We start from the raw sequence: 12,081 nt of genomic DNA on the forward strand, positions 1-12,081 counted from the left end.
AGGGGGAACATCAGGCAGGGCTCTACCATAATCTGGTCTGTAGAGGTGTCTGCTCACTACCTGCTAACACCCCAAACCTTCCTATTGATTCATTATACCATTCTTTTAAAAAAAAATAGCTTTTGGGGGGGCGGGGTTCGAGATAGGGTTTCTCTGTGTAGCTTTGGTGCCTGTCCTGGAACTCACTCTATAGACCAGACTGGCCTCGAACTCACAGAGATCCACCTGGCTCTGCCTCCCAGGTGCTGGGATTAAAGGCGTGCGCCACTGCAGCCCGGCCTCATTATACTATTCTTACAGCTTTTCTGAGGCTTGGAATCCTTCAAAATAAGTAACTCTTTCACAATGAACAACAGAAAAGGTAGAGCTAGCCAGATGGAGGTGGCTCACGCCCTAATCTTCTTTGACCCCAGGACTCAGGAGGCAGAGGCAGTCAGATCTCTGTGAGTTCAGCACCAGCCTGGTTTATAATGAAAGTTTCAGGGCAGCTAGGACTATAATACAGAGAAACCCTGTCAAGAAAAACCAAATAATAATAATAACAATGATAATAATTTTTGTGACAGGGTCTCATGTATCCCAAGCTGGCTCAGACTCTCTATGTGGCTGAGGATGATGCTGAACCTCTGATTCTCCTGCCTCTGCCTCCCAAGTGCTGGGTTACAGATGATCACCACTACACCTGTTTAAAGAGGTGCTGGGGAGCAGAGCCAGGACTTCATGCTTACTAGGCAAACACCCTACCAACAGAGACACATCACCAGCCCGTTTGAACAGAGACACGTCACCAGTCTTGAGACTTCAAACTTACTGTTTTATTAAAGTGCCAGGCTGACCTCAAACTTGCCCCCTCCTATTCCAGCCTTACAAAGTAGCTGGCATTTCAGGCTTGCACCACCACTCCTGGCTAGCACCTGTGCTTTTAAATTCTCTCCCCAGGGAAAAATAATCTGCAGGTAGAGTTTACAAACCTCGATCTAACTTAATCTGAGAAAATCGTTTATAGATATAATTTTGTTGTTGTTGTTGTTTTTTGAGACAGGGTTTCTCTGTGTAGCTTTGTGCCTTTCCTGGAACTTGCTTCATAGCCTAGGTTGGCCTCGAACTCACAGAGATCCACCTCACTCTGCCTCCCGAGTGCTGGGATTAAAGGCATATGCCACCAACGCCCGGCTATAATTGTTATTTTTAATAAATCAGAAATTATTTGAAAATAGACAACCAAAGTACTCATTCAAATGCTGCTCTTCTTGGAAAGAATCTTGTTTGTTTCCTGTGAAAATGCAAATGGGCACAAAGGACCTGAAAAGCATCGCAGCATTTTCCGTGCACTAAATATTAGGGGTCTGACATTTATGTATGTATGTATGTATGTATGTATGTATGTATGTATGTATGTATGTATTTATTTATCTGTCTATTTATTTATTTTTGTGTGCATGTGTGTACATACATGATGGGGGGGGGGGTCAGAGGGCAGCTCTATGGAATCTGTTCTCTCCTTCTACCTTTCCATGATCCCCGGGTCCTGTTAGGCGTGGGCTACAGGCCCCGGTTACCTGTAGAGCTAGCTCAACAGTGTTTTGATTCTCTGAGACAGAGTCTCAGTTGCAGTCCTGGCTGGTCTTGAATGCCTGGCAGCAATCCTCCTGCCTCAGTCTCTTGAGTGCTGAGATTGCAGGCATGTGCCACAGCAGCCAGGTTGGCATGTCTCTCTTACTATTGAGAATAGGATTCATGGGGCTAAGCCACAGAGGATGTGAACTATGCTGTAATTTCTTTTTGGATGTATTTATCTTATGTGTATGAATGTTTTGCCTGAAAATATGTATGTACACCATGTGCACGTCTGGTGTTTGAGGAAATCAGAAGAGAGCTTCAGACACCCTGCTACTAGAGTTATAGATGATTGTAAACCACCATGTGGATTCTGGGAATTGAGCCCAAGTCCTCTGCAAGAACAGTAAGTGTTCTTAACCACTGAGCCATCTCTCCAGCCCCAGTATGCTGTAATTAAATATATACATATATATATTGTCCATTAGTTGTATCCACTTTGTGGTACCAGAAAAAGGGGGTGAATATGGAAGGCTCATTAGTTAAGAAGAGCACATACTGCTTTTGTAGCAAACCCAAGTTCAGACCCCAGCACCCAGATCAAATGGCTCAGTCATCCATAACTCCAGCTCTAGGGGATCTGATGCCCTCTTCTGTGCTCCACAGGCACCTACACTCATACATGCACACAGACACACATGCCTAAAGGAAAAACATTTAAATATTAAAAAACAAAATAAAAGTAAATTTTAGGGACTGGGGAGATGGATCTGTGGTTAAGAGCACTTAATGCTCTTGCAGAGGACCTGAATTTGGGTCTCAGCACCCACATAGTGTTTCACAACCATCCTTAACTCCAGCTCCAGGGGATCCAACATCCTCTTTTTTGTTGGTTTGATTTGGTTTTGGTTTTTCTCTGTGTAGCCCTGGCTGTCCTGGAACTTGCTCTGTAGACCAGGCTGGCCTCAAACTCAGAGATCCCCCTGAATCTGCCTCCTAAGTGCTGGGATTAAAGGTGTGTGCCACCGCCACCCGGCTTCAGCACCCTCTTCTGATCTCTGAGGGCACCAAACATACAAAAGGTGCACATATATACACAGGCAAAACACTCACGTGCATAAAATACAAACACATCTTCTTAAAATCTCCTTTAATAGTTTTCAGTTCTATGTACATTTACCTTATTCCACACTTCACATCCCTCTATGATGTCAGCCCCACTGTCCTCAGTGCAGCCCTGGGATGTGGGTAGAGCCAGAACTATCATCTTTGTTTTATGTATGGGTAAACTGAGACCCACTTGGGCAGGCCTGGTGGTACTATTTGAAGGATGAGGCAGAAAACTCAAGGCTTGTCTGGTCTGCAGAGTAAGCTCGAGGCCAGGCTAAGCAGCTAAGGGCAACCCTGTCTCAAAGGGGGAAAAGAGGGCTGGGGATCTATTGGCGGAAAAGCATTCGCCTAGCACTCATGAGACACAGACTTCACTCCTCAACACCAGAACCAAATAAACACGCAACTGAGGTCCAAATAAGGAAAGCAGCTTTTCTGAAGTCACGGATTTGGCAGAGGCGGTACTGGGAAAGCCATCGGTGACTCCCTTCCTTATCCTCTGCCTCCAGCTGCCCCCCACTTACTTCTGAACACCCCACCTCAGCTCTGTTCTGTGTTTCTCTCCACTTCCATTCCTTCCCCTTGCTTTAATCGATAAACGGAGTCAGCTTTGCAAACTGTCCAAGCCTTTGCTCGATCTGGAAACTTGCCCAGCCCTAGCCCTAGCTCTGGCCCCAACACGTATCACCACAAAGTCGGCATCGTGCCTTGAGTGAGCCTTTTCCAGGTGTCAGGATGAAGAGATTAACTTGGGGTGACACTCTGGCTACCAACTGGCCCCAGATAAGATAAGGGTGGAGATCAGCGCAATAAATAGGCCCCAACCTCACTCTTGGCCCAGGCCACTGTTGGCTGAGTTCATACCTAACTTCACAAGCAGCATGGCTCTGCACCTGTGGATGGTCACCCTGACCTTGGCTGCCTTCCTTGCCATGGACAGGGGTGAGTGGGCAGAACTTGGTTTCTCTGAAGCTTGATCCTAGTAGGTGAGGTTGGGTGTGAGGACAGAGGCAAGATCTGGAGCTTCCTGTGGGGCCTGGGCATGCTTCTTCCTTCTGCACTCATCTACTACATCAAGCAAAACACGGACTGAGAGAAAAGAGACAGGTTCGGGCCTGACTCTGGACAAAGACTGCCAAGTCGGATGCTCTTCCAGCTCAAACTGCATTGAGCAATTATGGGCTGGTGGCTGGGGAGACAGGGGCAGTCAGGCCTCAGGCTGGCTGTGGGGTGGTGAGTGCTGAGAGACTTGGCCTGGGCCCTCAGGTTCCTGCTCTGCTTTGACAAGGTGTAGTATGGGACCCAGGACCACCATTTAAGCATCTGGTGGGGGCCCTTGGGTGGCAGACACCAGAGGTGAGCCTCCTCAGGCCCGCAGCACTCACCACTCTCAGTTACTGTCTTGGGACTCTTCTGGCCCTTTAACATGAGGGACCAAACAAGAAGAAGTACCACCCAACGGGGCTTAAGCCTAGTGGGGCTGAGGAGGGGAGCAGACAAGAAATAGTAAGTATATAAGGACATGAACGGGGTGGGGATCTAGCTCAGTGGTAGAGTGCTTGCCTAGCAAGCACAAGGCCCTGGGTTCGATCCTCAGCTCAAAAAAAAAAAAAAAAAAAAAAAAAAAAAAAAAAAAAAAAAAAAAAAAAACCCATGATAAAGGCTAAGAAATATGGGGCTGGGTGATGGGGGTTGGGAGGGAGCTGCACTTTTAAATCAGAGAAGGTCTCTTAGGGAGGTTCGGGTTTGAGGAAAGCTTAAAGAAGGTGAGGGAGTGGAGATATTTTGGACAAGAATGCTCCGATGCAGGGAACAGCCAATACAAGGGCCCTAATGTAGAAGCGTGTCTGGAATGTTTGAGGTGCTGTGTGGATGGAGGGAGTGAGGAGCATGGTACAGGATGAGGGGGAAGGAGAAGGGGGGGGAGAGAAGAGGGGAGCTGAGGGGAGGGGAGGGGAGGGGAGAGGAAGTGAGAGGAGAGGAGGGGAGGGAAGGGAAGGGAAGGGAAGGAGAGAGAGGAGGGGGAGCAGCTGGGAACTATGTTAGGCAGTTTTGGGAGTTCATGTAAGAACCTTTTCCTCTGAGTGAATTGGGAGCCAGTGCCATATTTGGAGTGGAGTCAGGCCTTAAAAGAATGCTCTAGTTGGTATGTTCAGAATAAACAGAACAGGGAAACAGAGAGACCCGTTGGGACTCTCTAGAAGTGTTATAACAATATGAAGCAGGACCTGAGGGCTATTGGCACCATGCCCATTACCTCATGTTAGTCACAGACCTGGCAGCTGGGTTGGTGAGGAATAGGCCCGCAGGCTCTGGTCAGACACAGGCTGCTTAATCTACTCCACCACCTCCCCACACACCTGTTCCCCATTCCCCAAGACTGCCTCCATTGGGAACATTAAACAGCCTGCCTTGAGGGTCCTTGCATCCATTTTGGATTCCAGCCTTAGTTAATGAAAAAGGATGCACCTGGGTGAAGGGCACAAGATGCCTAGGGTTAAACACAACCTTTCACAACCCTGGGAAGAAATTCTGACCCTGTAGGGTTCTGTGCCCTCCTTCCCTGCATCACCATTCAGTGCTCGATTCGCTGGTTGGGGCACTGGTGAGGTGCCACGGGAGCCCCAAGAAGCTTGGGTTCATAGGGAGGCAGGGCGACCCAGTGGGACAGCACTTGGCTTTGTGACAAGCTCAACTCCAGGTCTTCTTAGTGAACTGTAGGGGACAATAGGGAAAGCTTCTGAGCCTCGGAAGGATGGTGTGACTTCATTGGAGGACAGTAGGGACATCTCAGACAGCAGATCTGCATGAGTCAAAAAAGCCCCTGTTCCAGGACAGTGAGCAGCCAGGAACCTTAGGATCCTGGGGACATGGAGGATACATTAGATAGCCTGGGAAGTGAGGCTGGTGTCAGTTCACACCTGTGGCTATGGAATGCTGGTCTGGAAGCAGACTGGACAGTGATGGGAGCCAGGGAAGGTCGCTCTGCCTTTTCAATGTTTGGAGTTTTTGTTTTGTTATATGGTTCAGGCTGACCTTGAACTTTTGATCCTTCTGCCTCAACCTCCTAAGTGCTGGGGTTATAGGCCTCTACCATCACACTCAGCCTTTGTAAATGCTTTTCTATAAGGCCATGAAACACAGAGTATTTTTTCAGTAAATCTTATGGATGAGCTGGGACAGTGCACACACCTGTGTCCCAAACCTCTATCAAGATACAGAATGCAGCTGGAGGAGGTTGTACACTCCTGTAATCCTGGGACTTGAGGTAGAAGCAGGCAAATATGAGATGGCCGCCAGCCTGATCGACATAGCAAGTTCTAGACCAGTCAAGGCTATATAGCAAGATGTCTCAACAACCAAACAAACAAGATACAGAAATTTCTCTCCTGTAGTCCATCCTGGTCCTTCCTTGTCTCAGAGACAGCAGTACTGCTCAGTGCTCAGAGGCAATCACACACACATCCTTGTCACCCTGACCTGCCTTCTCCGTATCACAGAGATCTCCGTATGGCAGATTTGTTCTAGGTGTCCACGGAGTCTTTTGTACCTGTTTCTTTGCTCAGCTAAGTATTTTTGCAGTTTAGTCTCAATGTGTCTATCAGATGCTTTCATTGTTTTCTGTTATCAGCTTTAAAAAGATTTCACTTTTTAAAATTATGTATATGCATGTGTGTTTGTGGCGGGGTGTGTGTGTGTGTGTGTGTGTGTGTGTGTGTGTGTGTGTGTGTGTGTGTGTAAATGTGAGTGTAGGTTCCTGGAGAGGCCAGAAAAAGAGTATTGAATTCCCTGGAGCTGGAGTTTCAGGCAGTTGTGAGATGTTCACCACGGCTGCTGGGGGCAGAACTCAGGTCCTTTGCTAGAGTAGTATATGCTCTGAGCCATCTCTCCATCCCTGTTTTCTGATTTTTCAGACAGGGCTTCTTTATGTATTCTAGGCTGCCCTCAAATTCCTGATCCCCCTGCCTCAGCCTCTTTGAGTACTGGGATTACAGGTGTTCTCACTATGGTGGTTTGAATGGGAATATCCCCCACAGGCTCAGGCATTTGAACACTGCTCCCCACCCAGGGTGCTGTTTGGGAAGGTTGTGGAACCTTTGTGAAGTGGAGCCTTGGTAGGGGTGAGCTTTGAGTGTTTATAATCTTTGTTCCTGTGGTTGAGGATGTGAGCTTTGGCTTCTGCTCCAGCCTCCATGCATAGAGATGGCTGCCATGTTTCCTGACCATGATGGACTCTTACCCTATTGGAACCATAAGACAAAATACATTCTTTTAGAAGTTGCTTTTGGTCATGATGTTTTACCACAGCAACAAAAAGTAATTAACACACACACACCACAGCCATTAGTTGCTTTTCTGCTGTGTGTCTGTGTGTTGTTCGAGACGGGTCCTCTGCAGTCAGGATGCCATGGAATTCACTGAGGTCAGGCTGACCGCAGACTTGTGGTAATCCTCCTGACCTGCCTCTTGGGTGTGCCTGTTTTCCTGCTGAGTAATGCTCCACTGTATACAAGTTTCACACTTTATAAAGTTTCACACTTTATCTGGTCTCCTGTGGGAGGACACTTAGGTAATTCTTAGTTATGACAGGTATGATATCGAAGACTCTTGAGCACTGTGGTGACAAGGTTAGATTTACAGTTTGATCGTCCATTGCCAGACCAGCAGAACACACTAGAGGTGACTTGGTTTTAGCCCCTTTTCTCTCTGTCTGGGACATCCTCAAGAAAAAAAAAAACTTCATAGCAGATGTGGAACTCTAGAGCTCGCGACAGGTCCCTTTATGGTAACACAGCTTTCTGCTCTACACGGAAACATGTAGTCCACCGCCCCGCAGCCACTGGCACTGACCGGCTCCACTACGTGCACGTGGGAAGAGCCCATCTCCCCATCAGGCCCTGACAGCCCTTCAGAGGCACCTGGAAGCTCCTACCCCTTCCTCAGCTCTCACCCACTCTTCCTCCCACCTGAGCCTTAAACGTGGCTCAAGCTCTCTTGCCCACCGGCCATGCCCAGGGTCACACCGCTTTGCCCCTGCCCTACAAGTAACTCGGGCAAACCTTGAGGGCTACGACTGTCTGTGTAGCGAGTCAGGCTTGGGGTGGCAAACCGCTATGTAAATCCTAGCTCTGCCTTACCCAACCATGTCATTTGAGCTCTGAGCCTTTCTTAGGCCAGTCAAGTGTTCCAGCACACATGCCTTCACTGGCAAGTGTGGGAGTGCTACCCACGGGAGCCAGGAAGCTGGCTGAGTGTAACCCGTGTCAGGTGGTACTGCAGGAAGCTTTGGAGCGAGGCGGCATGAGAGCTGAGACCTTGCAGCCACACCATTGTTAGGGATGTCCATGGCATGGGAGGCAAGGCTGGGTGAGGCAGCTCCATCCCCCAGGGGTAATTCCTAAGAAGGGACTGGTTGTGAGGAGCCAGCACTCCCGGCAGCTGGGGCTGGTACCTCAGTCCTGCACTGGGCTCTGGGGAGCAGATGCAGCGTTTACTGCCTGAAAAACAGCCTAAAGTACTCTTCCTTCTGTCAGAGTGGTGAGGGGTGTAGGGAGTACCAAGAACCATGTCTCAATGTCTGGCACATTGCTAACTGCTCTTTTTTATATTATTATCTGATGGAACACAATTCCACTGGGATCTGAGCAATTAGAAGCAGGGTGGGTTGTCACCCCTAATTCTGTCTTTATTCATGTACCCAGCATGATGTCAGCCTTCTGGCAACCCCACCATCTGTGTTTCACTACCTTTCCTCAAGAAATCCAGATTAGCAGGGGCTGGGCCAGGTGCCCCGGGATGGGAGAAGGGGTCCTCAGACCCTGGCCTGGCAGCCGGCACTGAGAGCAGTTTGTTTTTGTGTTTCAGGGGTGCAGGTGGGAGCACAAAAGAATGTTTTCTCGAAAATGGTAAGGCCATTCCTCTGCAGGAGTCTGCTCATCCACTCTACACAGCCTCCCCTCAATGGTGGCCAAGGTGGCCTCCTGAACCTGCATTTTCCTCAGAATACATCCTCCGGACTGAGCAGGCCCAAGTTCTGAGCCTGACCTCAGCTCCAAGGCTCTGTCCCAAATCTAGTCTCCAAGGTCCTTTCCTCGGTGGGCACTCCCCACCCAGCACAGCAGGACACTGCACCTGCTGTACTGTGTGCGACACCAGACAGGCCAGGGGTTCCAGGCCAAGGAGGTGACCCAGCACACTGAGTGGCTCTATGGAGTATGGTGACCTTTCTGAGACACACCTCATCATTCACCCCTCACCCCAGCAAGCACCAAGCTGCCCTGCCTGACTCCGCCTGGGGCCTCAGACCCTCAGTGACAGGGTCTGAGGGTCCTCAGAGCCTACCTTCCCAAGCAGCTTTTCCCCCATTCATTAGCCCCTCAGAACCCCGCCACACTTATTTCATGCCAAATACTCTGTATACAGGACTTCACACACAAAGAATAGGCAGGATGTCACAAACCAGGGCTCAACAGACACCGGCTCCAACTTATGGACACATCTAGCCACTGGCACACACACAGGCAAACACACCAGAGAGTCCCTAGTAGCTGATTACATACTCCAAGCAGAGCCCCTGGGCCCGACCACTGCCTCTGAATTTCCCCAATACTTCTGTTTTCCACAGCCCATCTGTGAGCACATGGCAGAGTCTCCAAGGTGTCCCCAGACACATAAACCGATCTGCGGCACGGATGGGGTAACATATAAAAATGAATGCCATCTCTGCGTGACCCGGATGTAAGTCCCTCCCCATCCAACTTGCTCGGGTGGCCCCCTCTCTGGCACATGCACGTCTGAAGGGAGCAGGGCTTCAGCCCACCTGTCACACACACAGACTTGGCCAGAGAAGAGTCCTCAAACGTTTGCCTAGCAAAATGAGCTAAATGTAACTCAAAGGAAGCACAGGACTCCAGGTCAAAAGCCAGAGACTGACAGATGTGGAGGGAGGAGGCAGAAACCGAGTGGCCAGCCAGTCTCATCTGATCTTTCGCTCCTCTAGCCGACTGTTATTTATTGAGCACTCACTGTGGCCAGTCCCCGAGAGCTCCTCTATAGTCTCTTGGAGTCAGGCTAAGAGAGGGAAACCAAGCCAACAGCCAGCCAGCAGCAGAGCAGCTCAAGACTGAAATGGAGCACACAGGAGCAGGGCCAGGGGGACTAGAGGAGGTCGAGTCGAAATCATCTAGAAAAAAGGAAAGGTACATCTGAGAGAACAAAGGGAATTTAGAAAGGCCTATAACGGAAAGTTAGTTTGTGCTTAAAGAAATACAGAAAGCTGGATATACTAAAATGTGAAATGGAGGAGGGGTGATAAAGGAGATGAGTCGGGGTTAGACCATGACCTTGATCACCTACTAGGTCTCAGTTTTCTCACGAGTACAGTTATCAGCCTGAGGGCCCAGTGAGATCACGAGGAGAAATCTTGGGCAATGCCAAGCTGTCTAGGCAGATGAGGAAATGTAAGAAGGTAGAGCCCTGGCTGTGAAAAGGGTCATGACCAAGATTCCTGAGGAGGAGGTACACTGGGGTATAGCTGACAGGCTCAGTCTGACTGGGTGTGAAGGGGGAGGGGAGAAAGGGGGTAAGAACAAGTGCCTTTTCTCCCTTCCTTTCTTCTTTCTGAAACAGGGTCTTGCTATGTTGCCCAGATTGGTCTGGAACTTGTGAGCTCAAGGAGTCCATGGTTTGGTTTTGTCTCAGTACTAGGGATTGAACACAGGTCTTCTATGCTAGGCAAGCACTCTACCAATTGAGCTACAGCTCCACCTTTATTTTGAAACATGGCCTTGTTAGGTTGCACAGGCTTCAAGCTCATTTTATAAAGCTCAGGGAAGCCTTCATGTTAGAGTCCTTTGCCCAGCTTCCTGTGTAAGGGATTCTAGCCCTGTAGCTCAGGCCCAGTAACTTATTTATGTATGGCCTTGGGCGGCTAGTGGTACCATTTGCTGAGATGGGAGCTGGAAGGGCAGCTTTGGGAGGCAGCGACGTTTGTGGCAGCTGGTCTCTGGTCTATCTTGGTGGGGTCATTGCAACAGGTGCAAAAACAGGAAGGGCAAAGATTTGGCAGCCATCGGCAAGCAGTGATAGCTGAAACCCCAAGAAGCTGAAAGTTCTCAGGGTATGTGTAAGAGTGTCAGTTTATAGGGGATGTGCTCCCCGCTCCACACACACACCTGCTCTGCATCTGGACATTTCCAGGAGGGGCTCAGCAGGGAGGATGGCCTGGGCCTGGCTTTTGAATCATCCTTTTAGTTCCTACAGTTAATGGCCTCATCTTTATCTTCCTTGATTCTAGAAAAACCCAAAAGGACATCCAGATCAGGAAGGATGGCCGTTGTTGAGCCCAGAGGTGTACTCAAGCCATGCAACCTTGAGCTGGAGAACGTGATGCTCCAGACAGAGGCTATGGTGGGAAATAAAAGACGCAGCCCAAGCCGGTGAAGTGGACCAGTCATTGGGAACTCTGGGGAGGAGGTGGCAGCCAAGGATTGGCTCAGCCCTGATAGCACTCCCCACTGAATCTGCTATCCTGCTACCCTGGTCCTCAACCTTGCTACATGTCCCAATAGAGCTCTCAGTTACCTTCCGTATTCTTGAGGTCAGACTTTGACCCCAGGCCACTGCCCAGCACCCCACCTACCTCAGGCCAAGAACTTCAGAGATAAGCATCCTGAACTGCTGAGTGTGTGGTTCAGTGGCACCTGAATCCATGCGCAAATTTCTTCTGGGCTGACCAGTGCTTGGAGGCAGACACACACACACACACACACACACACACACACAAGGCATGGCAGGCATACAGGCAGTATTTACTGTACATCTGAACTGCTTCTTTTAATATCAAACTATTTTGTTTTTTGGATTGAAACAGTCTTAACTGTGGAACCCAGGCTGGCTTTAAACTCTCAAGCCTCCTGCCCTAGCCTCCTGAGTGCTACAAACTAGGTGTTTATTAATAAACATTCAAAACTGAGCAATGTTCCATGCTCTGTGAGTGCTTTCCTGCAGCTCACCCAGAGAGCCCTGGATCTCAGGTCCAGTCTCATGTCAGCTCCTAGCACAGCAGGGTGACTGGAAGACATTAGACATGATCACACAGGCACATACATCCAGAAATCCCACAGATACTCCAGCCCAGTGGTTCTCAATGCTGCGACCTTTTAATACAGTTCCTCATGTTATGGTGACCCCCACCCCAACCATAAAATTATTTCCATTGCTGTATCACAATTTTGCTGGGTTTTTGTTTTGTTTTTGAGCTGAGGATCGAACCCAGGGCCTTGCGCTTGCTATGCAAGCGCTCTACCACTGACCTAAATCCCCAACCCGGCAATTTTGCTGTTATTAATCGTAATATAAATATCTGATATGCAACCCCTAAAGGGATCATGACCCACAGGTTGAGAATCATCG

The 12,081-nt window shown here is 49.2% G+C and overlaps 1 protein-coding gene across 1 annotated transcript; it reads left to right on the forward strand.

Moving 5' to 3' along the window:
* The first annotated feature begins 3,548 nt into the window (after window positions 1-3,548).
* Spink4 (serine peptidase inhibitor Kazal type 4) lies at window positions 3,549-11,009 on the forward strand. Its single transcript, XM_036178536.1, has 3 exons — window positions 3,549-3,608; window positions 9,284-9,405; window positions 10,964-11,009. Exons 1-3 carry the CDS (start codon window positions 3,549-3,551, stop codon window positions 11,007-11,009), a joined length of 228 nt encoding a protein of 75 aa, XP_036034429.1.
* The last annotated feature ends 1,072 nt before the right edge of the window (window positions 11,010-12,081 follow it).

The sequence above is a fragment of the Onychomys torridus genome, chromosome 2 (assembly GCF_903995425.1).
Source record: "Onychomys torridus chromosome 2, mOncTor1.1, whole genome shotgun sequence".
In the NCBI taxonomy this organism is placed as follows: domain Eukaryota; kingdom Metazoa; phylum Chordata; class Mammalia; order Rodentia; family Cricetidae; genus Onychomys; species Onychomys torridus.

Bases quoted from the DNA above. Each gene is read 5' to 3' on its own strand.
- Spink4 (XM_036178536.1), top strand. From the start codon at position 3,549: ATGGCTCTGCACCTGTGGATGGTCACCCTGACCTTGGCTGCCTTCCTT. The intron at 3,609-9,283 runs GGTGAGTGGGCA...CAATACTTCTGT, and splicing joins CCTTCCTTGCCATGGACAGG to TTTCCACAGCCCATCTGTGA. The intron at 9,406-10,963 runs GTAAGTCCCTCC...CCTTGATTCTAG, and splicing joins CATCTCTGCGTGACCCGGAT to AAAAACCCAAAAGGACATCC.